This window comes from Lasioglossum baleicum, chromosome 7 (assembly GCF_051020765.1).
Source record: "Lasioglossum baleicum chromosome 7, iyLasBale1, whole genome shotgun sequence".
Lineage (NCBI taxonomy): Eukaryota > Metazoa > Arthropoda > Insecta > Hymenoptera > Halictidae > Lasioglossum > Lasioglossum baleicum.
Window position 1 is genome coordinate 8,964,057 of NC_134935.1, and position 26,226 is coordinate 8,990,282.

At 40.7% G+C, this 26,226-nt stretch overlaps 2 protein-coding genes across 5 annotated transcripts in view; one reads left to right on the top strand and one right to left on the bottom strand.

Annotated features, from left to right (window-relative positions):
* The window catches only part of Corn (microtubule-binding protein cornetto), a 45,939-nt gene that overhangs the window by 18,590 nt on the left and 1,123 nt on the right, over positions 1-26,226 (top strand). For 2 of the 4 annotated variants that reach the window (XM_076427611.1, XM_076427613.1), the window contains exons 2-12: positions 19,784-20,146; positions 20,661-21,004; positions 21,310-22,313; positions 22,397-22,512; positions 22,845-22,985; positions 23,683-23,780; positions 23,856-24,039; positions 24,239-24,461; positions 24,871-25,121; positions 25,758-25,966; positions 26,070-26,223. In XM_076427611.1, coding sequence (XP_076283726.1) covers positions 19,799-20,146; positions 20,661-21,004; positions 21,310-22,313; positions 22,397-22,512; positions 22,845-22,985; positions 23,683-23,780; positions 23,856-24,039; positions 24,239-24,461; positions 24,871-25,121; positions 25,758-25,966; positions 26,070-26,223 — 3,072 coding nt within the window. In that variant the 5' untranslated portion in view covers positions 19,784-19,798. Of the gene's footprint in view, positions 1-477; positions 5,236-14,598; positions 14,728-19,783; positions 20,147-20,660; positions 21,005-21,309; positions 22,314-22,396; positions 22,513-22,844; positions 22,986-23,682; positions 23,781-23,855; positions 24,040-24,238; positions 24,462-24,870; positions 25,122-25,757; positions 25,967-26,069; positions 26,224-26,226 lie in introns of those variants that run through there. The other 2 variants (XM_076427609.1, XM_076427612.1) reach the window with 2 other exon arrangements.
* Positions 12,470-15,985, bottom strand: LOC143210613 (uncharacterized). The gene is made up of 2 exons (XM_076427625.1): positions 14,992-15,985; positions 12,470-14,871 (listed from the first exon to the last, which is right to left on the bottom strand). The coding sequence occupies exon 2, from the start codon at positions 13,997-13,999 to the stop codon at positions 13,358-13,360; it is 642 nt and encodes a 213-aa protein (XP_076283740.1). The 5' UTR covers positions 14,000-14,871; positions 14,992-15,985; the 3' UTR covers positions 12,470-13,357.

Here is a 26,226-nt window from a genome sequence, read left to right on the forward strand (position 1 = left end):
ACTAAGGCGGTAGGATAGTCACGTGACGAAACTAGCAAATAATTGGATCTTACTAGATTTTGGGTCAAAACATGGGTTGCAGGGCCCGGCTTTTTTTGTCCTTGTTTGAGCAGATTTTTGGCTGGATGAGGGCTCATTGTATAGAGGAAGGTTCAATGCGGAGCGCTCTGGTCTCATCACATCAGTCAAAAAAGTCTTTTGGTGACAGAAAAATACATTGTAATCTGCGGGTATTTTCTCGAATTTTCCTCTACTTTGGACACTCATATTATTAGATACAAACATAATCTTGTTAAATCATTTGTCGAGCGACCCAAAACCTAGTAAGATTCTAGTTATTTGCTAGTTTTGTCACGTGACTATCCTACCGTCTTAATCGGAAATACGTTGACAATATCAATGGTTGCAAGGAAACACGCCGCATGTCACAATTTCAAAAAAGTTATACATTATTTATACATTACCGAAGCAACAGCAGTGCATTTGCGTTTTCGGGCCGATGCGAATGAAACTGAAATTACTTTCCGACCAAGCCAATTAGCATAAACAGCCGCGGGCTGGTTACACAGAAGCGCGGCCGAAGATTTAAGTTTTTATATATATTTTTTAATTTATATAGCGTTTTTGACTATTGAAAAACCCCGTGTTTGTATTATCGAGGAATGAAGAAGGCGAGTCCCGCACCCTTGCAATCCTGGAAAAAGGAGAAATGTTGTGCTTCCTTGAAGAGGATGATTCCCGAGGTCATTTCAAACGACTTTTTCCTTAGCGAAAATGTTCTCCGCGGCTTCATTACGGAGTTATTAACGGAAAACGCGGACCAATCGGAGCGCCGCGGCGGAAGTTTCTCTTGCGCTGTCATTGGTTGAGCCGAAATCCGATAGGCGCGCCGTAGCAGCGCTGATTGGTCCGCGTTTTTCGTGAATAATTGCTTAACGAAGCCTCGGAGAAGATTTTCGCAACGGAGAAAGTGACTTGAAATGATGTCGGGAATCGAATCCCTTTCAAGGAAGTACGACATTTTTGGAACAGCCTGTATAATTGAAATTCAAGTTGGTCCGACGATGCAAAACGATCGGACAAGCACCGCGTTCCCTGCATACCCATTGCAATGGTGTGTGCAAAGTGCAAATATTATGGCGAGACCGCAGATGGCCGGACTGAAAACGAACAAAATTCACCGACGACTGCGCGCCGTCAAAGGTTAACGCTTCCCCGGCCAGAAATAAGTTCATAACTGTTCCTCTTTGGATTCTCTGCGAGCACGGCTCAAACCTTATATGTACTCCGGAGATTCAATAAACTTCTTCCATCTTCAACAAACTGGAGACAGTCTCGATTCTTTCGAACGAGGAAACAGAGTCTCGATACTCTTAACGGAAAACTTCGTTGGGATACGGTGTAGGACACTTTGTTAGGACGCTCTGTTGTCCGAATTAATTCAGATTTATTGGGAAATAAATAGGCTGTGATATTAGCTGGACAAATTAATTCGCGACCTCGTCTTCAGAAATTTGTTGTTCATTTCTGGGTGTCTTTATCTAAATGGTCCGTTCCATATATTTTATTTCATAATTATTAAGATCACGAGAAATGTACATTAGGGTGGATCTTAGCTGTACCTGATTAAATTTTTTTTTACGAACCTAGGGGGAGGGAGCGTGAAAAAATCTTGCAAAAAAATTTCACCAAGATATAAACAATTAATGTTTCATACTTCGTTGATATACCATGATTTGAGTTATATTATAGTTTTCGAAGTTTAATTGTTTATATCTTTAAAACTATTGAGAGTAACTACACCTAATATTTTGCATACATAATTAGGGATCCATATACCATCGTCTCACGAAAAATTATCACAATCGAAGTCGGACACTTGGGGTCCTTCCCTCGTTAAGAATTAAATTCCAACAAATTGTTTGTCGCTGGATTTTCTATGCGACATTGGTCCAGGTGAATTTTAACATGTACATATATAAGTAACATTTCTGCCATGGACGCTCACAGTAATCCATAAATCGTTCCGCGGCGTTATAAATACAATAAATGGCAACGCGATAGGAAGCAGTATATCCAGTCGACGTTCTTAAACGTTCGCGAGGGGTTTCCCATGTCGTCTTTCATTTTATTAGCGAGCTTGAGAACGATTTACGTCGATAAAATGAACGTGTATCCGTCGCTCTCCGACGTTTATTTTTCTACTAGAACTATTCGATGAAAAAATATCCCTTAACAGACATCTTTACTATTAAACTGCGAGAAGAACGAGGTGGTGTAATTTGAAACAATAGTATAATTATTATTACTACTTGATACCATTACTATTAAAATTATTTTCAAGTTGTTCGGATTATCGAGAAATGACTACTTTGTCCCGCAATCGAAGAAGACAATTTTTATTTTACACGAAGATCCGCGGCCTATTTATTATTATACAATAACTCTAGATAAATCGTCCGTATCGTGGACGATATTAAAAATGAAAAGTGAAAGTCCCATGATGTACAAATACTACTTTTTTGCGGCATACTCTCTACGCAAAGCTTTCTAAAGTCAGCTGAAGATTCTGCTGGATCCCTTCGGAGCTGCCAGGACCAACCATGATCACTGAACTTCTATGAATCGGCATTGCAATTAACGCTATGAATGGCGAATCAGCAACCTGCAAAATTCCATGGAATCAAAGTGATTCATTTAATTCCCATTGATTCCTTGTTTGTCTTTTCAATCTCCAATCAATGTATTGATTTGGGTTCTGCGATTCAACAGAATTTTTCTACGCAACAATAATTCGTCTAGCATTTTCGACTGAAGCAGGAAGAATTGTGAAAGTTAAATGTTTGACCTCTTTTTCGAAATCAAACTCAAAAACTGTGGGCGATGACGGCCGCTTTCGTATTCTACACAAGAACGTATACAAATGCTCTGTGACGTAAAGAAAGTTGAATTTTGTTGGCCAGTGTAAAAATTGATCACCCAGTGTATCATTTCCGAACCCGGTTAAATAATTTCGTGTGCCATATCCGAGAGACTTGGCAAGGGAGGCGTTAAAAATTCAGAAATCGAGCTGCAGCCGAGGAAGAAGTTTTAATTGAGTGCATCGGGGGTTGGCTGTCGCGTTCGTTCCGTTTTTACAGAAGACGATTAGCCAAGGTCAGAGAGACAGAAACGTCGTGCTGCGGCAGAAGAGCGACATCGATCGAGAACAAGTCCATCGATGCATCGTTGCAGAGTGAAAGCAGAGCGAGTACCAATTAATCGGCTCATTCAAAACGGCAATAAAACGCGCGCGCTGCGGGTCTCACAATTGAAACAATACCAGCATCGCGACTGCTAGAAAACGCCATATGCTCCTAGACGTTCCGGAACTTTCGAAAGCTACTCCAGACTATCTCGAGTGTTCGCGGGCTTTTAGCGAGGACCTCGCTAAAAGCATCGGCCAGATGGCTGTGCGATTGACTCGCGAAATTTTTAACTTAGCCCTTTAACTTTTAAATCCCTCTTCGAAAGTCCCAGCTTCTCCGACGTTCTGTCTGCAGTCCGAAATAATTTCCAGCAGCTTGTCGTTTAATTTAGATTTCTGAAATTTCATAGTGTTTTTCTTCTATAGTTCCGCGTCATTGGTTATTAATCGATTGCGGACCTTTATGCAAAATAAAAGTGTTTTGCATTGGTTGTGGAAAGAAGGAATAACATAAAAATTGATTTCATCCCTTAACGACTTTGTTACATTGAAAGCAACATTACAAACATTACAATATTCTTCAATTTTTTAAATCGTTCACTTATATTTCGTCTAACCAATTTCTTCATAAATGCATTCATTGTGGAAAGCAGGAATAACATAAAAATTGATTTCATCCCTTAACGACTCTGTTACATTGAAAGCAACATTACAACGTTCTTGAATTTTTTAAATCTTTCACTGTTCTATATTTCGTTTAACCAATGTCTTCATAAATGCATAAACATCCGCAGTCTAGTTATTAACTTGAGATTTCCCAATGACCTTTCGTCCCTAGATTTCCCGTTCGGAATTGGTCTCGATGTCTCGATCCTCGTTTAAGAACCAGACGTACGACGATCTCGAAGATCGATGGAATTCGTCTGGCTGCATATCCCGACGCTATGCAACGCGAGTGTCTCTTGTTGCAGAGGCGATCCGCTTTGCTGCCTTTTTTGGTCATGTCTTCGCCATCCGAACTTTCGTCCAACGATGATGTAACAACTCGCATCATCGCGATCATGGGGAACGCAGCGCCGCACCGGATCGTTGACTCACCGGTCGTGGTGCTTTTATTCGCTGACGAGCGAATTGTCACCATCGCCGCTTTCACGCCAATAAACACTGTCGCCAGAGGGTGAAGGCGATTCACCTAACACTTTTCGTAGATACTCTTAACAAGATTATCTACAACATAGCGTACGAATTTTTCGAGATATCTTCATTCTTGTACTTTTAACACATTTTTACGGTTGACTCACCGATCCGTAGTGCTTTTATTTCGTGAGCGAATTGTTACCATCGCCGCTTTCATTAAAACTTTCCATAGATACTCTTATCAGGATTATCTAGAACATAGCGTACAAATTTTACGAAATATCTTCGTTCGTGTATTTTTAACACATTTTAAAACCTGAGTCTTGTAAGGAAAAGGACAAAATAAACAGTTTAACTACATATAATGTCCATCCTACGAAAACAGCGAGTTCTTTAACGAAAGAAAATGTTTCCTGAGCAGATTTCCGCGACCCGGCAACCACGAGAGAGAGAGGAATTCGAAACGGTCTCGTGTAGAACCCAGATTCGTACGGTCGTAGAACCTCGAACCCCGAACCAGTCAGCAGTTGGCCCAGGACCAACTTTTAAGTAGAACTCGAATCGCGTCACCGACAACCGCGATAGAATTCGAAGCAATTCACGCGCAAAGAATCCGATACACCGGCGGAGTCCTGTCCTCTTCTCTGTAGATTTCCTGTGTTCGCATCTCTCTTTTCTCTTTCTCTCTGCACTTGAACTACGACTAATCGAACCGTGGATCACCTCGCTCGGTCAATGTATTTTTAAAGTTCCTGACAAGTTCCACTGAAAATACCTGGCTCTCTGCAACATTGCTGATTCAATGTGTTTAAATATGTATCCGAGGCCCGACGAAACAGAAACGGGCGTAGTCGTTACGGCGACGATCGAACCGAATGGACGCTTTTCTCCGTGTGCCTCCAAACTTCCAGGTAACTGTTCCAAACTTGTTTCCTTAACCCTTTGCACTAATTTGTAGAGTGTGACTCGACATCAGAGAAAGAACAATGTAAATACAACGGGCTCTTATATGTATTTGGTTCTTCCTTTATTTACTTTTTATTTGGTCGTTGCATATGAAAATAATGTTGTAACATTAAACAACCGCAACTATATCTTATTGATCAAAGAATCACACGTTTCTTGATTGTATTACGGTAGACATTGAATTTTCTGGTCGCTCACATGCTAGTACTTAGTGAACAAAATTGTTTAAAATAACAAAAAAGGGACTGTCCTTCGAAGATAAATTTCAAATGAAGCAAAATTGAAAAATAATTGGGAGTGCAAAGTGTTTTATTAAGGTGGAATAGAGCCCAATTTTTATTATTCAAGCAATGAATTTTAACGAATAAGATATTTTCCCTTTTGTTAAATAATTGGGAGTGCGAAGTGTTTTATTTCGAATCATTTAGAATTTGAAAAATATATTTTTCGCTAATACGAACTGTATATCAAAGCTTCAAAATATTCTGCTTTTATTCAATGAATCGAATTTTGAGTACACGAAAATCTTCCAGTGAATTTGGCTGGAATCAAGAAAATAGTAAATGTCGTATAATTGTTATTTATCTTTGCCTTTAAAAAAATCTTTTTTGCCGAATTTTCGATGGAAAGGAATCGATGATGTCGACGCGGAAGTTTCTCGGAAATTGAACATTCCTCCAGCCATGTTCAACAGTTTCGTTCCGACGAACAACCCCGTTGGCATCGCCGAAAACATAAACTAATTCGCTTGTACGGAAACATCGTCCCAGTTAATCTATTTTCGTTACGACCGGTACACTCGCCGCGCCACGCTAGCATGGCAGAACGATGAAACACACGAGCACACAAGTCCATTCTAGCACTCGATTTGCCTAACAATTATCGGACGATCAAATCCGGAGTAATTAGCTGACAGCACCTTTCGCAACGAAGAATTCCCCGCGTAATTAGTCGAGGCTCGAAGGGAAACTCTAAAAAATTCCCGTTCAATTAAGAGACGCGGAAGCAACACCGAATCAAATCTGACGATGAGTGTCGATTGTTCCGATTGTGAGATCCTGTGAGCATTTTGTGTTCCATCAGATGATTGTATAAGTTCGTGACAGGACCTTCTGTCCTGGATACCTGTTACGAAGAACAGAAATTTCCGTTTGCCTGCTAATTAATTAGCCCGAATGGTGGTTGAAGTTGGAAATAAAGGGAATTAATGGATCACGCAACAGGGTCGCGTCTCCTGTTCCTCGTTTTCGCACTCCACGCACCGGATACCTTATTTGGTTTCGTCTTCGTGCAGGGACTCGCACGAAATTGCATAAAAGGCTTCCATCGCGAACTTCTCTCCGCCTCGGCACCCGCTTCTAATGCGATTTAACTAGCCGGTAACCTGTACCCTCGATCCCCGACCCTTTCTCAATTGAGACGCGCCATAATTACCCGCAATCGAGACCTTATAAGAGTATATTTTGTTTGACGGTGCTCTTATTCGAGGGAGGTGCGTTCATTCGAAAGACAACTTCTGAATTGTCCTGTAGACGATCACCATTGTAAGACACTTCAAACAGTTTTGTTTAATTATTTCGTACTTACGGTGAGGATCTTGCTATTGATTGTTATTTCTATTCAAATTCTTTCATGGTACTTTTGAATCACCCTGTAGGCAGCATAATTTGTCTGTTTTCTCGTGCTGATTTTAACGAATTAATTTTAAACTTTTTCTTAAGTGCGCGATTTGTTTCTTCAACTCTTTCTCTGTCAAACACAACCATTTAATTTTTGAAATATCCTGTAGTAGAGTTTCGAGAGAGAAGAATAGAGAGAATAGAATTTTCAGTAATTGTGATGTACCAAAAGAAAGTATAGAAATTTTCTTTTACAGTACAATTTTAAATGAAAGTGTTAGATGACGTTATTGTGGGTGACTTGTTAGTTCACAATGAAAATTGCTGTCATTATTGAAGGAATAGTTTTTTCAAAATTATGCAATAATCACCGGTCGGTAATGTGTTAAATTTCGATTTTTTTCTTTGGAACAACGCTTTCGTTGGAAATACTAACTACTTTATTTCGACACAATCTATAAACCGTACAAGGTTGAAGTAAAAATTCAATCTTTTCGCTAATCTAAACTAAAAATTTGTAGTAACGTTTCTCAGCTTGAAAAAGGCTCCCAAAACTGAAGTTTCCTGTAGACGATATAGAGTTTAACACGGAGCGTGTATCGGGCAGGCCTATTCATCTCTTTCCGCCCGCATTGCGGTGAAATTCTTCAGGATCCGATAATATATTCCAGTATCTGTACCAGGGTTGCTCACTGTAGTCCGACCTCGGCATGTGTCGGTACTCGTTGTAGTAAGATTACTATACGGGTGAGTTATTGGTAAATAACGTCGGAAAGTTTGGTTAACAGCGGTCCCGGTGGGTTGTCTTAACGGAAAAAAGGAATAGTACGAGTCGTATTCTAGTCTCTTCGAATAAATGCCTACGGCCTACCTACGGGATTTCCGAGCGAAACACGGCTCGCTTCGGATCAATATTTACAACCGTTTGGACCACCCTGTATACCTAGTCAGCATTGTCTGTGCGCTAGAGGTGCACGTGGCCTCATTAACCGACGCTTCGCGGTCGGTCGGGGTTCGAACGCTCAAAGCACTCTATTCGTTCCGACTGTATTTCGTTAATTGCATCTGCTCGCGCATCGATGGACTTTCCCCGTCGAACGATTCTTTCCGACGCTCTTTTCGACGCCCCTGTCCCCATTGCGACGCCTATCGTCGCCCCCATAGACGTAGACTTAACACTAAACCTACCGAGCCTTAAAAGTATGTAATTGGTACATGTTCCCTTATAAAAATGACAATACTGATTTTATTTAGACTTTGTGCAGCTCCTATTGTAATATGTGCTCCACTAAAGATACCTATACAATCATTTCTTATGAAATTATTTTTATTATATCAATAATCGTAAAATAAAAATCTGGAACCGGTCGTTTTGATCGGTGATGATAGGTTTAGTGTTAATCGTGCAATGGGTCTGTCATTTGGTGTGAAGTTTTTAGAGACAAGTAGAAGAATTGTAGTTTGATTTGTTATTGATTGTGAAAGTCCTTTGACAATAATTATTGCTTCCATACCTGTAGACAGTTACAATTACATACTATAGTCAAATGACAAGAAGGCCCCAGGGACAAGACTTCTGTCCCCACTCTACCTTCTCCATCTACAGTAAAGTCTGAGGATCTCCACGATCATTTTCCCTTTTGTTATTAGGTTGTAAAAAAAGAAATGTAGGATTTTTGTTCCTTTGTTTTAATTGCAATTTTATACCAGTAAATATTTACCTTAATGAGTTAAATTTTTATTAAATTATTTGGCTTTTATTTCAGGATGTGAAAACGCGATTTTCGCATTATTTTTTTTTATGAGTTCAAAGTTCAAACTAGGCCGAAGTGTTCTATCTCACTTCGGATCAACGAAGTATGGGGCGAAGAAAGTGTCAAGGAATGCACAGTGCAGCGCTGGTATTAGAAGTTTCGCGCTGGCTACGACAGCCAAACAATTTAATAAAAATTTGAATAAAATTAAATATCAAAAAGCATAATTAAATAGAGCGTAAAACAAGCTTTAAAATGACATATACATAACCCATTAAATTGAGGTAAATATTTATTGGTATAAAATTGCACTTCAAACAAAGGAACAAAAATCCTGCATTTCTTTCTTTACAACCTAATATCTCTGATTTCCTATTTTTATAAATTTAGCTATACAGTATAGTTGTGATTTAGCTCCCTGAGGATCTCCACGATCACTGTCCTTTCTGTTAAGTCTGATTTCTTATTTTTATAAATTTAGTAATACAGTAAAGTCGCGATCTAGCTGCCTGAGGATCTCCAGGATCACTGTCCCTTCTGTTATTTCTGATTAATCAACTTTGGAGCGCCCTGTATAAAACGAAAGAATCACGCGTAACGACCGAAGGCATTCAAACATCCTCGCCCCGAATCCTCCGTGCGTCCTCGAACAAGTTTTCTGGCTCGCGATTCGAGGCACTCGTTTGCCCGGGGAAAAACAGTGGAAGAAGAGTGGCCCGCCGGAATTCTCGCTCTTCGAATTCGCGCGGACGGCATGTTTAACGAAGGGAACTGAATTTCCATGTGCAGCGAGAGATCTTTTGTAACGATCCTCGAAATGGTTGACCTCCATCGCAAAGCAGACTAACCTTTCCGTCGACTAAAAGTTGCTTCCAAATGACCAAATGATGAATGATCAATTTCTGTTTTGTTCAAACCAGATGAAGGGAAACGAGGAAATTCGTTTAAACGATATTTCTTAGCCGTGAGGCTGGAATATACTAAACAATATGTATTTATATTATGATGTACTATACTGCGGATTTTTTATGCATTTATGGCAAAAATGAGTGGATGCAGTTTAAAACGGTAGAAAGGTTACAATGATTTAAGAGTGCTAATCTATTTTTCAAGTAAGAATTAACTGTTTACGTGGCTCCAGTCACTTGCAATTGGTGCAAGCAATTTTTATTTTGCATAAAGATTATTACATTACAAAAAATGTATATAGGAGCATTCAGGACACCCTGAACTTTCTTTACGAATTTTTTTAAATTCGCAATTTTCTAGGAAGAGCATAAGTTGAATTTACATTACGAAACATCACAACCGGTACAGACTGTTAGCGAAATAAATGGCGGCGGTGGCGCGTTAATGAAGGAACATCCTGTGCACAATTCGCCCGACTATACATATTAATTAAGCGTCCCTCGACCGGATGAGAATACACAGAAGGTTTCTCCGAAATTTCGTACTTGACATTGGCTCGTGCTCGATAAGATAAGAATCCGATCGATCGTCCCGAGTCTCTTTAAAAGCGTCGAACATTCCTGATCTTGCAGTTTGCCACCTGCAACGTCACGTTCGCGTAATTAAAGTGACATTGTACGAGAATATTGCAGAAGAGCTCGAGGAAATCGTCGAAATTATTGTCCCCTTTCACAGGTTTGGATTTATCTTGTTTGCTCTTATCCGTATCGATTCGCTTTCTGCCACGTATTTGATCGACCATTAGGGGAATTCCGGTGGGTACGGTTTTTATTCCGATATACCGAGTGTCTCGCAAAAAGTTGTACTTCTTCGAAAGAGGTGATTCCTGAGTTTATTTAAAATGATTTTACTAAAATTGTTATCAAGGTTTGACGTGGTTCTGTATTTTATCAGAACGATTTCCACGCAGAAACTCGTGAGCTAGTAAAAAACAAGAACAGCTTTTTCAATATATCGTTCTTGGTTCAGTTCGTTCGCGTCTGAACAGTCTCGACGGAAATTCCAAGTGCTATTCAACTTTTTTCAAGTTCTCTGGCGCGATTCGGATTTCGTTTATCGGAACGTTCGAATGTGTAAGTATTGTGCTCAATGAGAGAAACGTGAAAGGAGGCCTGGTTGTAGAGTGTAATTTACACTGGACACGTGTTTTCTGCGATCGGACGCGACAGATAGCATCGCTCATCTTCGCGCACACAATAGAGCCCACCCAGTGACATAATCGACTTCGTGACTCGAACATGTTTTTCTCCTGGTCAGACCACGACAGAGACAAAATTATCTCGCATTGTGTATCTTGTTTAATCGATGCAATTCCTATTTTACCACACTTATATTAGAATTGTCGTTGTCGTTGTATGCGTCAAATCTTGTAATCGAATTTTAAATCACTTCTCGATGAGCTAGAGACTTGAAACTTTAAACATAGCTCAGAACTGGATGACAATGCAATATTAAAAAACAAATTTTTTAAAAAACTGTGTGTGTAGGAGAAAAATTTTTTAATATTAACCGTCACACTTCGTCGCGCGACACTCGGTAGTACATCGCGTTCAGCGATCCCCACTCCGCGCGCCAGCGCTCCCTACTCCACTACGTGTTCCCACTCCGACTCATCCCCACTCCACTGACCCATTTCGCACCGAAGGAGCTCAGTCAGTGTGGTGTTCCGCTCATTCAGTTCCATTTTGGATCATTTCGGATTCTATCAAGAGACGTCGTCTCTCGGACTCATCCCCTCATTCTTTCCCGCGTATTTCCATATCTTGTGTTTCTATATCTTTTATTTCATACCAGTATTACTATATCTTGCAATCCATTTAAAAAAGACTACAATGTTGAAAATAAAAAATATATAAAAAAAACTTTTTAAAAACCACGCTTATATTAAAATGCACTAGTAAGAAGAAAATAATTGTTTTAGACATTAATGGGTATAAATAAGAGCGTGGAGCGCCCACGAAGATTACGTCAATATAGTTCAGCGCTCCTCGCTTTTATTTATAGTGACTAATGTCTAAAAAGATTATTTTCTCCTTTCTAGTGCATTTTAATATAAGCGTGGTTTTTAAAAAGTTTTTTTATATATTTTTTTAATTTGATTCTATGTATGGGATCTGGTTTCACAAATTTTGATAAAGACAATCTTTATACACTGCATCTCGAATTTTTAATAACTTCTTGTCTTCGCTATTGTCTAGTTCGATTCGACGATGTAGTCGCGCGATTATTCGCGAACCGAACGAATCCATCGATGATTTATGCGATCATGCGTCGCGTATCGATCAAACACCGTTTCCACGGAGCCAAGTGATGAGCACAGGATTCCATTTTTAGTCTACGAACTACGAACGGTCACGAAACATCACCGAGTTCCAGGAAACGCGATTGCCCAATGAAAATCTTCATTGTTTTGTGAAATCGATGAAAAATACTGTGTCATTATGTTCCATTGTAGATAACAGCTTGCACAGTTTGCGACCGTAACAATTATTTTCCTAATCGACTGGCATTCTTCTACAAGTAATTCTTCCGCGCACTTAAAAATACATTAAATCTTTTTCGATTTACATTCTATCCTTGACTAGTGGCGGCTCTCTATTACGATTGTCTCTTGGTTTTTATTATTTAGAAACTGCATTGTATCTAACAAGACCGATTTTCTTTGGGCATTTACGGGACACTTAAATCCACAATTTTATCGTTATATTTATTGTCTCTCAGTCGAGGACTGATATCTTGTTCTTTTCGCGATTTTTACTAAATAATTGTTAGACGTATGTGGGAAAGGAAATAGCGAAGGACGTTGTCACGGAACAAGAGTAGAATTTCACGATCGCTTCTTCATTTCAATCGAATTCATTGTTCGATGATTCTTTATTTAAATAGAATTCATTATTCTCTGCGCGAGGTCAGTCCTCTACAAGGCTTTGTCGCAGGAACTTACGATCGACGTCATAGTCGACGGAATACTGTCGCCCTTGTAGATCAGGATCGACGCGGAACACGAAACATCACATTAATTACATCGCCTACGAATAAATAATACAAATAACGTACATAGCGAATACGTAAATACAAGACGCAACAAATACTGCTGAAATAAATTAATAGGTTGTAAATTGGAAGAAATGCAGGATTTTTTCTCCTTTGTTTTAATTGCAATTTTATACCAATAAATATTTACCTAAAGCTTGTTTTACGCTCTATTTAATTATGCTTTTGATATATTTGACTTTATTCAAATTTTTATTAAATTATTTGGCTTTTATTTCAGGATGTCAAACCGCAATTTTCGCATTATTTCTTATTATCCAACGAAGTATGGGCCGAACGAAGTGTCAACGAATGCACAGCTTTATATTTTTAAGTAATATTAAATTTTCTATAAAATTAATTTTCATATTGTTGTTTTTATGAAAACAATTTCAATAAAATTGTTTTTTATGCGAGTTATAACACTTTGAAAACATAGGTTTAAATCCTGCATTTCCCGTTGTGCTAATTTTAATGTTAAAATCAGGCTGCTTGGGCATTATCGAAATAAATTATTTGAAAAATAATCATTAAGATTATATACATTGTGTTCATAACAAACGGCGTGTTCTTGAATGATGAACATTCTATTAGCGTGGCAGTGAACGGGTTGATTGGGACAAGTGTATCCTATTCTAATTCTTCTAATTTCGGCAAGAATCTCGTCTCCAAACAACCAAAAAATCCTTCCTTTACCTATCTCCCTTCGATTTCTCCTTCCTCTTGCTTTCAACCTTCACAAACTTCCCATCAAGGGATCTAACTACCGATCCAGGATCCACAAACCATCTGCTAACAACTCTCTGGTCGCAATGCAGCACGGTAACAATTTTCACCAGCTTTCCTTCCTTTTTTCTCCCAGCAGATTTTGCTTCCTCTTTCATATTCAAATGATTATCCTCTTCTTCAGCAGTCTTACAGGATCCTTTCATTTTTTCCTTTGAACCATCATCTCCATTTTTACCAATTTTCCCCTTCGCAACATGATCGACCTTCTTAGATCTTCTCTTGTCGCCATCGACGGACACTTTGCCCCCATCGCCAACATATTTCACTTTGCGCTCCGAGGATTTTGAACCCAGGAGCACTCTGCCTCCATCTCCAACGTATTCAATATCTCCAACGTTCGAATCGATCCTCAATCTACATCCATCTCCAATCACACGCACTGTACCCGAGTTTCCAGGTAAAATTATGCTACATCCGTCGCCGACCACTTCCAAAATCCGATCATTCGACGGAAGCTTCAAACTTAGGCCATCTCCACGGATCCTCTCAACATCACCGAGCCCAGCACCCATTTTATCAATCTTATCAATCTTATCACTGGACATGTGCAATAAAGCTTCGCGATCTCTATGTACTACGATCTTAACACGTTACCGACAGTTGTTCCACAATTTTTGAAAGCCTGCAGGTAAAGATTTTTTAGTGGGTCCTTCAATAGCTACAAAAATTTGGATTGGAAATCAAGTCACTCTCACTAATCGAATAACTTCGTTTCGGCAATCCTAATAATTCATTCATTGTAATTAATATAAAAGTACATTTCCAAACTGCCTTTTAATATTTCTCGGTAGGTAAAGTGTTAAATAGCGAAGTGTATAAAATTAATTTGACTATCCTTAAATAAACTGCGATATTGCCAACGTCATATTTGTCTCACAGTGGTGGCAAACTTATTCAAGATGCCCAACAAAAACGCTGACCCTTTTAATCGCTGCTATAACAATACCAGAAGCTGAACTACAAGGACCCAACTATTTTGTTCCGGTCGAACGGAACCAGAGCTTCCCGATTATCGACAGATACGACTGAAAGCGTAAAAAAAAAGAATCGTTGTCGCCGATATCGCGTGTCTTTTGGTTCGCGTAATTCTAGAATCGTCCTGGTAACACAAAACCAGCTGGAATCGACTTATGCAACGCTTCGAGATCTATTTCATGCAGCCTCCGAGTTCGCAACAGTCGCCAGTCGTTTCTCGCAGCCTCTGCACCCGGTTTTTTCTTCGGGGGAAGATCGATCGTTTCGATCGCTGACCAAATTTCTTCTTCCACGCCGCGTGAGTAACTGTTTTTCCTTCAGTTTTTCTCGGTGGATTCGATCGTTTGTACCGTTGCATGGGTTTGCGGATTATCCACGCGACGATGATTGTCACTTCCGGTTCGCCGGTGGTCCAAGATAGCTGCCGCACGGGTTCGACACGCTGGAACAAATTCATAGAATCGTTCAAACTGGAGAAATCGGACGAATACCAGTGTACATTGCGAGGCGAACATGATTACTTAATAATTTTGTTATATAATTTCATTTAATAATGACTCACCTAAACGTCCTCGATCTTCTCTCGACCTTCGGTCCTCCACAATATTAATTTCGACTCGCTCCTCTTCAGACTTCTTGCTGTCACGTGTTCTTCGATCGATTATAGAAACACCTCCGCTGTTCAACGTGATCTATCTAGATCTCCTTTGTCTCAACGGCAAGAGAGACTGCCTTTGTTCTCACCTCGAGGACCTGCTTTCTTCTTCTTCATTAGCCTTTACAGGCTCGATCATTTGTGCGAAACAATTCCTCGTTTCGCCAAGTTTCTTTCTCGTTATATGCTCCTGGAGAGGGAACGTCCTTCTCTCCAGTTTCTGGTGATTTCACTGGCCGGCAATGAACGCTTTCACGTGAATCTTGTAACGTAGATCGGGGAACCACAGTTTCCTCGTGTACACTCTAGCGATACTGGTCTAGCGATTGTTTAACTAGGGGAGGAGAGAAGCGACATCTACTTCTCCCAGTATCCTTAATCTTGAAATTCAAAGTACAACTATTTGAAATCAGAAGAATCAAGTCCAACAGCGATTCCTTCATATCCGGATGAACGTCCTCTCCATCTTGAAGCTCGAGCTACCTCAAAACAGTTCCACTATACTCCACGCCAAAGTATTCTTTACCACTTCAACAATTTTCCACACTGAAGTGCAACTACAAATCTCTCACAGCTGCACTATTGTTGATGCAATACCGATTTCAGCTCACCGTCCAATTCAACAGGGACTTCAGAAACGTCCACTAAAACAGCAACCATAAAATTGCTGAAATCAAAATTCGCCGAAGGGGGAGATCTGCAACGTTTCTAGTTGATCCTCGGTTTCCAGGTTTCTTCAAGTTGTCTGAATAGTTTCGCCAGGTTTCTCCAGGTTGTCCGAATGGTTTCACTAAATTTTCGGGATCCTATGGCTGAACCACTCTCGGTTGCGAGTCTCGCGAGTGTCTCGACGACACAGCACCGGTTCGAGCGTCGCGGCGTCGCGGCGGGCTGTAATATTGTACGTCGTGTTGGGGGCTTCGTCAGCCACGGGACTTCCCGGGTAGACCTCAGCCACGAGCCACGAGACAGGCAGTTTGTAAGTTCTCGGTCACTCTTCGGCCCTGATTATCGCGGCCGAGAGAGCCGCTCTCTATCTCAAGGCCGAGCGGCAAGTTTTCGTGCACCGCTACGCTGTTTTATCGTGCAAATTTTTTCGTTGCGGACTTCCCCGAATTCGAGTGGGCTAATCATTGCACGTTCGATTGCTCTTGGGGTTAAACAATTCATTCGTTCATTTCATCCGACGTACGTTATGCAACAAAGTACCCAAACTCTTTGTTATTCAAACAAAAATTACTTATTTATTCATCAAAATTTCTTTTGTCGCGTGATGCGCGGATGCCAGTGTTGAAAACATTTTTCAGACGCCAAAGAAGGTACATACTTATATTAGGTTGTCCCAAAAGTTTCTTCCGGAATGTGTCCCTTTAATATTGCTAAATAAATATTGTCCCAAAAGCTAAAACATTAACATAAAAATTATCGCATTGTTCGTATTTATATCGGCGCTACGGTTCGATCGTTAAATACAAAAAAACAAAAATTAACTAAGCAATTTTGCTAATTTTCAAATAATCGACGTTTCGGTCACTGATTCGGACCATTTTCAAGATTTAATTGAATTGCGTCTGTAAGAAAATAAAATAATTTCTATATAATAACATACAATTTTCAAAAGGTAATAACTATTAAATGTTTAAATGTAAGGGAAAATAAATTTTTCCACAATATTTCACTCACTTGCTTAGGTGTGATTAAGGAACACATTCCGAGAGAAACTTTTGGAACAACCTAATACATGTAGCGTTCTGCTTCTTCTGCTTCTTCTCTTTTAATTGTGATTAAAACAAAAACTACTTATATTTATTCATCAAAATTGATCTCGTCGCCTTAAAATAGGTCCTATCTACGGCGATACGCCGTCGCTAATGTTCGTCCCAGTGTTGAAAACATTTTTCAAACGCCAAAGAAGGTACATACTTAAAAATTAAAGATAAAACATACGTTTAGCTTCTTCGGTGAATTCTCTTTTATGGTTTGAATTGACTCGAGACGGTTTCCCTCGAGACGATTAAAATCATTTTAAACAAATGTGATTTTGTACTAGTAACATCTTGTACAAATACAGTCCTCCCGATTTGGCTCTAATAATTTGATTATCTACTGTGTTTTCAGCTACTCGGTACCGTATATGATTCAGTCGAAATGATTTGTGCAAGACTTGTTTAGGAATCACGAGCAAGGTTTGCGAGTTAATGACATTCTCGGTATTTATCAGCGAGAATGAGTCGCATGAGCGATACTAGGCGATCGATTATGCTCGGAGGGGATAATTGTGCGATAATAGGATACACTCGCCAATAGAAGGACACTTGAATCGCGTACGACGCGATTCATCGTTCGTCAACGCGCCGATGAGAAAGGGGAACACCGGTCGGTGACGTGACGTTCTTCGTCAATTACTATTGAAATACGTAATTGCGCGGAAGACACGGTGGGGAGACGGAGGGGGCCAGAAGGGGGCAGAAGGGTGCAGGAGGCGTGAAACGCACGACAGATTAAGATGGAATGATTGCGAACGGAAGCGGAGGTTAGCCTAAACGGCACTGAAACGATCGTGTAGAATATTCGCTATAGCGAACACTGTTCCGCATTATGCAATGAAAATTTTGTTCGAATCAACACTGCGATTGGTCCGTGTTTTTCGGGAATAACTTCTTAACAAAGCCGCGGAGAACATTTTCGCAAAGGAAAAGTTACTTACGTTTCCAAGCTTCTTCAAACGAACGAAAATTGGTTGTTGAGATACAAGTTCCTCAGCAAGTTTCTGTGTTTGACAAGAATTTTCATTCAACAATTGTTCTAGTTCTAATTCCTCGTCCTCGTGTCGTTTATATATTGTTTTATAAAAATTACAAGACTGAATTTATTTCGACTTTTCACTATTTTTGTAACTGTAGACTTGCGAACCTTTATGCAAAATAAAATTTTTATACATAAATTGCAATCTACACAGGAGCTATGTAAAAATTGATTTTGTTCACTAATAATTTTGATATGGTCAAAATAGTATTTCACACTGTTCAAGTCTTTTAATCCTTTTAATGTTTTGAATTACACCTATGTACTCATTTTTGTCATGAATGCATAAAATCCGTAGTTTATTTATAATAATACGTGCTCGAATAAAGAAATTTATTGAATAATTTATAATGGAAGCACACACACACACACATCTTTATAATTTCAATAATTAAAACATAAACAATATGAAAGCGGCAAGTATCGACAATTCAGGATCAACGTCGGAACAAAATCGGCCGATTCTACGCGACTGGACAGTAAAAGTGGGACAATAAAAAGCGAATAGCGATATAAATGACTGTATAATTCGTTATGTACTCTTATAATTCGTTATTCGTATCCGAGACCCGGTGATTTGAACGATCATGTACCCCAAGAATTCGCTAATCCCATTCAAAGGGAATTTCCTCACGGCTTCCATCATCAACCTTTCAACGGATCTCCGAAAACCATTAGCCTCGCGTGTGTGTTTCGTTTTCGCATATTCTACAAGGAAACGCTTCTCGAAGCGGATATTATTCCCTGGTTAATCAAATATCACGTGCCAACGGTCAAGATCCGGATTTTAATTGCTTCCCGATCGATTCTGTTGTCCAACAGATTCTCTTCTCGGACATCGCGTGCCTATAGTCGTCTCTGCTCTCGTTCCTCAACTCGTGCATCATATTTCGCGTCGATTCGTTCCGCACCGCGCGATGGTCGTTGCCGTGCCGTTGCATCATTTCCGGTCCGATTGCTATGGACGATGCTGCTTTGACCGGTCAATTACGTCATCGATCGTTCACACCGAATCTAGGATTTCGTTTCGCACCACCAATGGAGATAAGGGGACAGGAAAAAGGAAAAAGGAAATTGAAATTCGCGATCGGAATCGCCTAACCTTTTCAAACGCTGTATTCTGGAAATGAAAAAGACGATAATTACTCTTGACGCGCATACACAATGTTCATTGTACGTCGCGAGATTTTTATCTTTTTTACCCAATTCTTCACGATCTTGGCGTCGACCTTTTTCCAATTTTTCTATGACTTTCCATGAATTTTTCCAATAAAGATAAAATAGGAATTAGGACAGGAAATAGGAAATTAAGCTTCGCGACCGGAATCGCCAAACCTTTCGAAACGCTGTATTCTGGAAATAGAAAGGACGATAATTACTCTTGAAGCGCACACACGATGTTTATTTTTCGTCGCAAGATTTTTGTGTCGTCTTTTTCCCGAATTCTTCACGATCTTGAAGCCGTCTTTTTCCAATTTTTCCATGACTTTTATATTGGTGGAAAAGTTTGGCGACTAACCGTTTGAAACGCTGTATTCTAGAAATGAAAAAGGCGATAATTACTCTTAAAGCGCATCGCGATGTTTATTGTACGTAGAAAATTTTATGATGTCTTTTTTCCCCAATTCTCCAATGAAGATAAAGGGACAGGAAAAAGGAAATTGAGCTTCGCGACCGGAGTCGCCTAACCGTTTGAAAACGCTATATTCTAGAAATGAAATATGTAGACAATAATTACTCTTAGAGCGCGCGTACACGATGTTTATTGTATAAGATTTTGATGTCTTTTTTCCCCAATTCCTCGCGATTTGGCGTCGTCTTTTCCATAATTTTTCCATGACTTTTACGGCGGTGACAGAAATGATAGAGAAGATTGTTCCAATTGTGATTCCAGGATGGCACCAAGGAAATGAGCGTCAGCCCGAGCACCGAGCAAGCCAACCTCGAGATGGAGACGCCTCTCGAGGACAATAGCCTGAAAGTGTCCCCCGTGCAGAATGTAGCGCGACAGGATTCAGGGGTCCCGGAAGACCTCGCGTCCCCATTGGTCGATACCAGCAGTCTGCTCAACGAAGAAGACCCCGATGGAACGATGAACAGCGATTGCAACATCACCGTGATCCACGTGACGGACTTGGACGCTCACAGGGCCGAACAAACGCTGTCCGTCGACAGGAAGGATTACGCTGGCGAAGGAAAAGACAGCAAGGATGGCAGCGACAGCGGCGTCGAGGGCTGCGCCACAGAGGTTCCAAGGGTAAGATCGATCGGGACGCGAAAACGCAGGTCGTTGCGCCGTTCAATTATTTAACAACTTTGCCTTTACGACTGGGCTGTTGCAAACAGCAGACTAGCATGAAGATGTTTCTTCAACACCTTCGCCCTCTTCACCTATATACTGTAGAAAATGGTGTCACATATTCTCTTTCTTTACGATCATGTCCTAATTGCAATTCTAACTTCAATATTTTGAGTAGCGAGTGCAACTTAACCCTTGTGTTCAATTTCTTTTTAATGTTAAAAATGTTACAAATTTTCTCTGAATGTCCATTCTTTACTCGCTAATATATTAATTTATAGTCTTATAATGAGAATTTGTGCAAACATGTTAAATACAGAAAGGTATCCAGGATTGCAATTGCTCATTGCGATTGCTCATTTCTAGATAATGCAAAAATGGGGTTTTTCAGTAGTCACAAGCGCTAGATAAAAGACCAATCTAGGCCGCGATCGCTCTCCAAAATCCTATTTTTAAGTTTCCTATTTTTCAGGTGCGAAGCAGAAACAGCCTAGACTACGCGAGCAGTTGCGGCGGCTTGGACGAGGCCTCCTGCGACTCTAGTTTAGTGAGCTGTTGCTCGGTTTACGAGGACCCCTGCGCCACCCTTCCTGACGATGTTAGGCTAACCACTGGCGGTGAGGGCACGAGCGAGGGTGGCAGCGAAAGCTCGTCGATCGCCGGCAGCGTCTCTGCCAGAGCGAACCGAACGAATACGAAGAGGACGGTGGCTGCGTCGAGCGTGGCCAAGAAGAAGACAACCGCGACGGAGGCTCAGAAAAATACCAGGGCTAAGCCGATCCCTCTGACCAACAACTATGTTGCGACTACCCCAAGGTATACTATCGTCAAGCTGTTCCTTAATATTGCTCCATCTTAATTTTCATATTTTTTCGGGGATAAGGAAAAAGATCATTAAAAAGCCATATACACTTCTTCTTCTTCACTGTACGCGCGTCTCGAAGTATACAAAACAAATTTTTATGTAATTTATTCGGATTAATGACGGATACATCAACGACTTTAAATTTAAAAACTGCGAACCTCGTCACCGCGAGATACGTGGGATTATCAGAAAGCTAAACGGATCAAAGAAAATGGGAAATATTAAAGGAACAAAAATGTATCTACAAAATTTCCAGGTCCAAGCCAAGGACCACCACGCCGAGGAGCATCCTGAGCAAAACGCAACCGGTGACAAGGGCTAGGTCCAGGGAGAAGTCGACAGCAAAGGAGACAACCTTGGAGAGTACACCATCAAGCAACAGAATATCGACAACGTTCCGTTCCGGATCAGTGTCTATGACTCCTCGTACGAGAACGCGACCAATCCCGGATTCACTGCCATCGGCGTTGACCACAGAGATCAATAAGGACCTGGCTCAGCGTGGAAGAGGTCCTGGAGGTAGTTGCAGGTCTAGAGGCGGCTCTAGCACCAGAGGAGCTCGTACCCCAAGTTCCACACCGTCCGAGGAGGTCCGTAAACCTCTGGGCACTCCCAGAATGCCTTACAGTGGTCGTGGGGACATGTCCAGGCTGTCCAGGCCTGATAAAATGACAATGAGCGCGGACAACAAAGCGTTGGACACGTACGCTACCTTGCCGAGGAGGAACAGGAACAAGATTAGCATTCCCAAGCCGAGCGAGAAGACTGACAAGATGACTAGAAGCAGATCGGGCAGCAGGGATGCTAGTCTGAGTAGACAGGTCGAGAAGAAAGGTATCGGTAAGGAGTCCTCTGTTCACAAGAGTTTGCCGCCCTATCCGAGGCACAAGGTAGCAGAGAAGACTCGTATTTATCACGAGACTAGCGTGCAAACTGGTCTAACTGGTCAGGATATAGAGAACGCTTTGTCGGGAGTTCCGACGGTGGTCATCGGATCGGAAGTGGTCGAGAGACTGCACGAAGAGTGTCAGACGGAAGGCACGTGGGAGGATATGCATGCCATGCAGGGCGACTTGAAGAGGTTAACGGAAGAGACTAGTGGCCAGAAGGTGGAGAACGAGAAGCTCAAGGCTGAGATCACCGAGGTGAAGCGATTGCTCGAAGAAGAGCAAGCGGATCATGCGTTCGCTAGGCAGGAACTTGATAGGAACGCGCAGAGAGTGCTCGCTATGCTTGGAACTCCTCAGTCAGAGCACGCAGGTACGCTCTTCTTCTAAGTAAAGTCTATCGACTATCAGAGAATTGATCGAAGGACTGATTTAAACCTCGACGCTTTTTTCCAGAGGGTAGCGACAGCTTCCTGGAGCTGGAATGCCATTTGCAGTCCTCCGGACAAGTGGTGGCCAGTCAGCAGCTGGAAATAGCGGATCTCCAGTCCCTATGCCGCATGCTGAGCAGGGTAAGACATGTCCAAAAATAGAGAATTGTATCCTCAAGATTAGAGAATTTACACTACCGCTGAAAAGTATCCAGACACTTGCAAAATATGTAGTAGCAACGCATGAAAGTTGCTTAAGCATCTAAAATAGTAACTAAAATGGATAGAGATTACATTGTTGCATTTTCATTATATAATTTGTACATAAAAATAAATTCTATTGTGCTATGATACCACAATATACATAATAATAATTACAAGTGACAAAATTGTTTGGGAAAAAGGAAATGTCTGGATACTTTTCAGCGGTAGAGTAGTCTTTATATTGCTAACATTTGCATTCAATTGCTCAGGATTTGGAGAAGAGCCTGGCAGCTCAGAAGGCGTTACTGCAGCAGCAACAAGAGCTAGAAGCAGAGTCAGCCGAGATGCAAGACTTCCTTCAAGAGGAGAAAGCTACTCTGGCGGAGGCTCTGAAAGAGGCAGAGACAGAGGTATCTCCTTCCTTCGTGTATTCGACCGTAATTCAAATAAATACGGTTCTATAAATACAGAATTATATATTCAATCGATTATAGGAGAAAGTAACCTAATTTAAACCGGCTCGTAGATTAAACCTTTTATACAATTTGTAGTTAATTTATACCACCAACAACACAGGAAATATTTGTCTTTCTCAAAACAAACAGCTAGATTACATCTAGCTTGTAACTTACAGTTAATTTACACTGACGGTAACGCAGCAAATATTTATTTTTCTAAAACATAAACTGGTTATTCCCCTGTAATCTCTGAGCGCAACTGGCTTCTTGTTAATCACATTTGTGTACACTTGCAATGACTCATGAATACTTAGAACCTGAAGATGATTTTATGCTTCATTATTTATGTTACATTTTAATAGTAGGTTTCAACTACAAATTATGCAGATGTTTCCTACCGAGTGAGCATCTTCGTTACAAAAAGAATATCAATACATTGCTTTCAACTTGTTGCAATCGTTAAAGAAAGGAATAATTGCTTGTTTAGCGTCTCTTTCTTGCAATTAATGTAGACAAATTTTACTTCGCATAAAGATCCGCAGTCCACTCACAATAATTTATCGAATGTCCTATTCTGAATAAATTGTAAAAATTTCTCGGTGGTATATAAAAAATTTCATTGCGTCTAATCCTCCGATTGAATTTCTAGCTCACCAAGAAGGAAGAGATGCTAACGAAACGCGAGATGGAATTGGAAAGGCAAACGGAAGAATGCAAGCACCTAGTTAGGATCAGCGAGCAACGACGGTACGTGCGTTGCACGAGGAAGGCATGTTCCTATGTCTCGACCGCAATATTCTTTTATTCTTCTTTGTATTGCAGACAAGAAAATTTATCCATGAGCATGAAACTGAACGCTGTCGAACGACGAAGCAGGGAGCTGTTGCTCACGCAAGGAGCCGCAGTTTCCGGGGCTGCGGTCGCGCTTTCCGGTTTGGGAACTAGGTTAGAGGGATTGGTAGACCAGTTGATCACTTCCTACAATATCTCGGTGAAGGACCTCGAGGTAAATACTCGTTCGCTTATCGTTGCGATTTGCACTTTGCAATTACAGTAGAAACGATCTTTCCGGATCATCGGTCTGAACACTTCCGTTCACACGAGATAGGAAAATGAATTTAATCGTTATTGTTAAATAAGAAAAGACACGTGTTTCATATTTTTATTCGTAGATAACGGATGGTAATCGTGTCTTTTCTTTTTAGGACGTGATTTACCACAATGAAGCGTACAGCAGAAGCAACAGCAGCATCGAGTCCAGTCCTGTTAGCTCCAAGCATAGTCTGAAAGAGTGCACTCCTAGTCCAAAGAGCGGTTCCTTCGTCTCCGCTGTGATCGGGGCCATCCGGAACGCGGCGACGCATCCTTTCGCCACGAAAAATGCCGACAAGAAGTCCACGTTCGAGTCGGCTAAACAAATGTACAAAGGTGCGCCTTGCGAGGTTCACAGTTTGCGTTGACAGCCTTAGAATCGACTTAGACCTTGATTAGTCGTTTAGATAGCGTTCGTCATCGCTACCTTATCGGCGCAAGCTTCCTTCAAACGCTCTAATTCCACCGCTGAAATTTTGAAGAAACTTATTAATAGACTGCGGATCCTTATGCATTTATGGCTTATAAAAATGTTCAAAAAAGCTAGAATATAAAATACGATAGAACTTTGTAAAATTTTTATTTGTTGTGGATCAACAAAGGTTGTTCCCATTAAAAATAGAATTTTATTTCATTCCACTTTCCTAAAATTTGTCGATAAAAATTGGAAAATACATAAAATCCGCGGTCTACATATTACTATTGCTTGAAAAAATTTCAATAGAAATCGTTTATCTCCAAGCAGAATTAAGTATGGAGTCCTCGTCGGACCTGCTCGACTTCGAAACAGAGCCGTGTTTGATGATGGAGAGCGTGCTAGAGGATGTTCCTCTGCCCGATACCTATTCGCACAACATGGTCTCGAGTAGCGACTCTCTACGCAGAGCTTTAAGCTTCCCGGAGACCGTCGACGAGAGCAATCTCAAAAAGACTCGCACCAATGACGAGTGTTCTAGCCTGACCAATCTCACGCAGGCTATTTTGCATCGTCGCAAGGTAAACATTCCTTTCCCATCGCTGTCTCTCTTGCTTCTTCATTCAATCAACCTGAAAACTATCTTAAATCCCATCATTTTTCCACCGCTTTGGGATGTTGAAGTACCTACTTTGATGTTTAATAATTATTTTATAATTTATTTTACAATACTATAACCTCGAAATGACCTTGGATTCCGGCGATTTAGTATTCAATATAAAATTAATGAACAATTCCAACAATCCTTATGGAACGATTAACACTAACCATACCGGGTACAAAATGTGTCGTTTATATGTTGTTTTATAAAAATGACAAGACTGAACTTATTTAGATTTTTCACAATTTTTATAATAATAAAGTGCTCGAATAAAGAAATTTAAATTATACTAATTTGAATAATTAAAAAATAAACAATGTGAAAGCGGTCATTTGACCGGTCGTGGTACGGTTACTGTTAACATCATTTTGAATAAACAGTAATCCACTTAAATATCAAGGTTTCCAAGACAGGTTCGTAGAAGGGACCTTGCATCTCCGATTCCACCAAAGGCACAATAACAGACTCTAATCGCATCGTGCACTGTTATTTCTGTAAATGAAGTGTTTCTGTTTCCGAATGAACCAGATATCGAATTACCGCGACCACGTTTTAGGTGGAGAACGAGGAGGACGATGATTGCGACTCGATCAGCGAATCCGACACCGGTACCAACGATGGCCCGCTGGCTTCGGATTACTGTCCCGCAGTTGGTCTCGTCGATCAAGTAATCGACGTGGACAATCTCCTGACGAAATTGTTGAAAGTGTTGCGAATCATTCAACTCGACAACGACACTTGCATCCAGGAGCTAAAAGAGGAGAAGTATGGCATTTCATTAATTTCATTCTCATTTCGATGCTCGGTAGTCGTAGTTCTAAATCCACAGCCAAAATAGACAGGATATAAAATTGACGTTAATTCGCAGGTCCGAATTAGAAACGAAATTAGAGGTGACCGTGACCGAGCTGGAAGAGATGCGTAAAATAGTGGACAATCTGCATCAGTCCGATGAGATTCTGAGCAACTCCTCGGACAGGCGTCGCAGCGTTATGGAGAACTGTCGTCTTCTGATCAAAGAGGTA

What these genes read in the sequence shown, in the direction of transcription:
- LOC143210613 (XM_076427625.1), bottom strand. Translation starts at nt 13,999, where the DNA reads ATGTCCAGTGATAAGATTGATAAGATTGATAAAATGGGTGCTGGGCTC.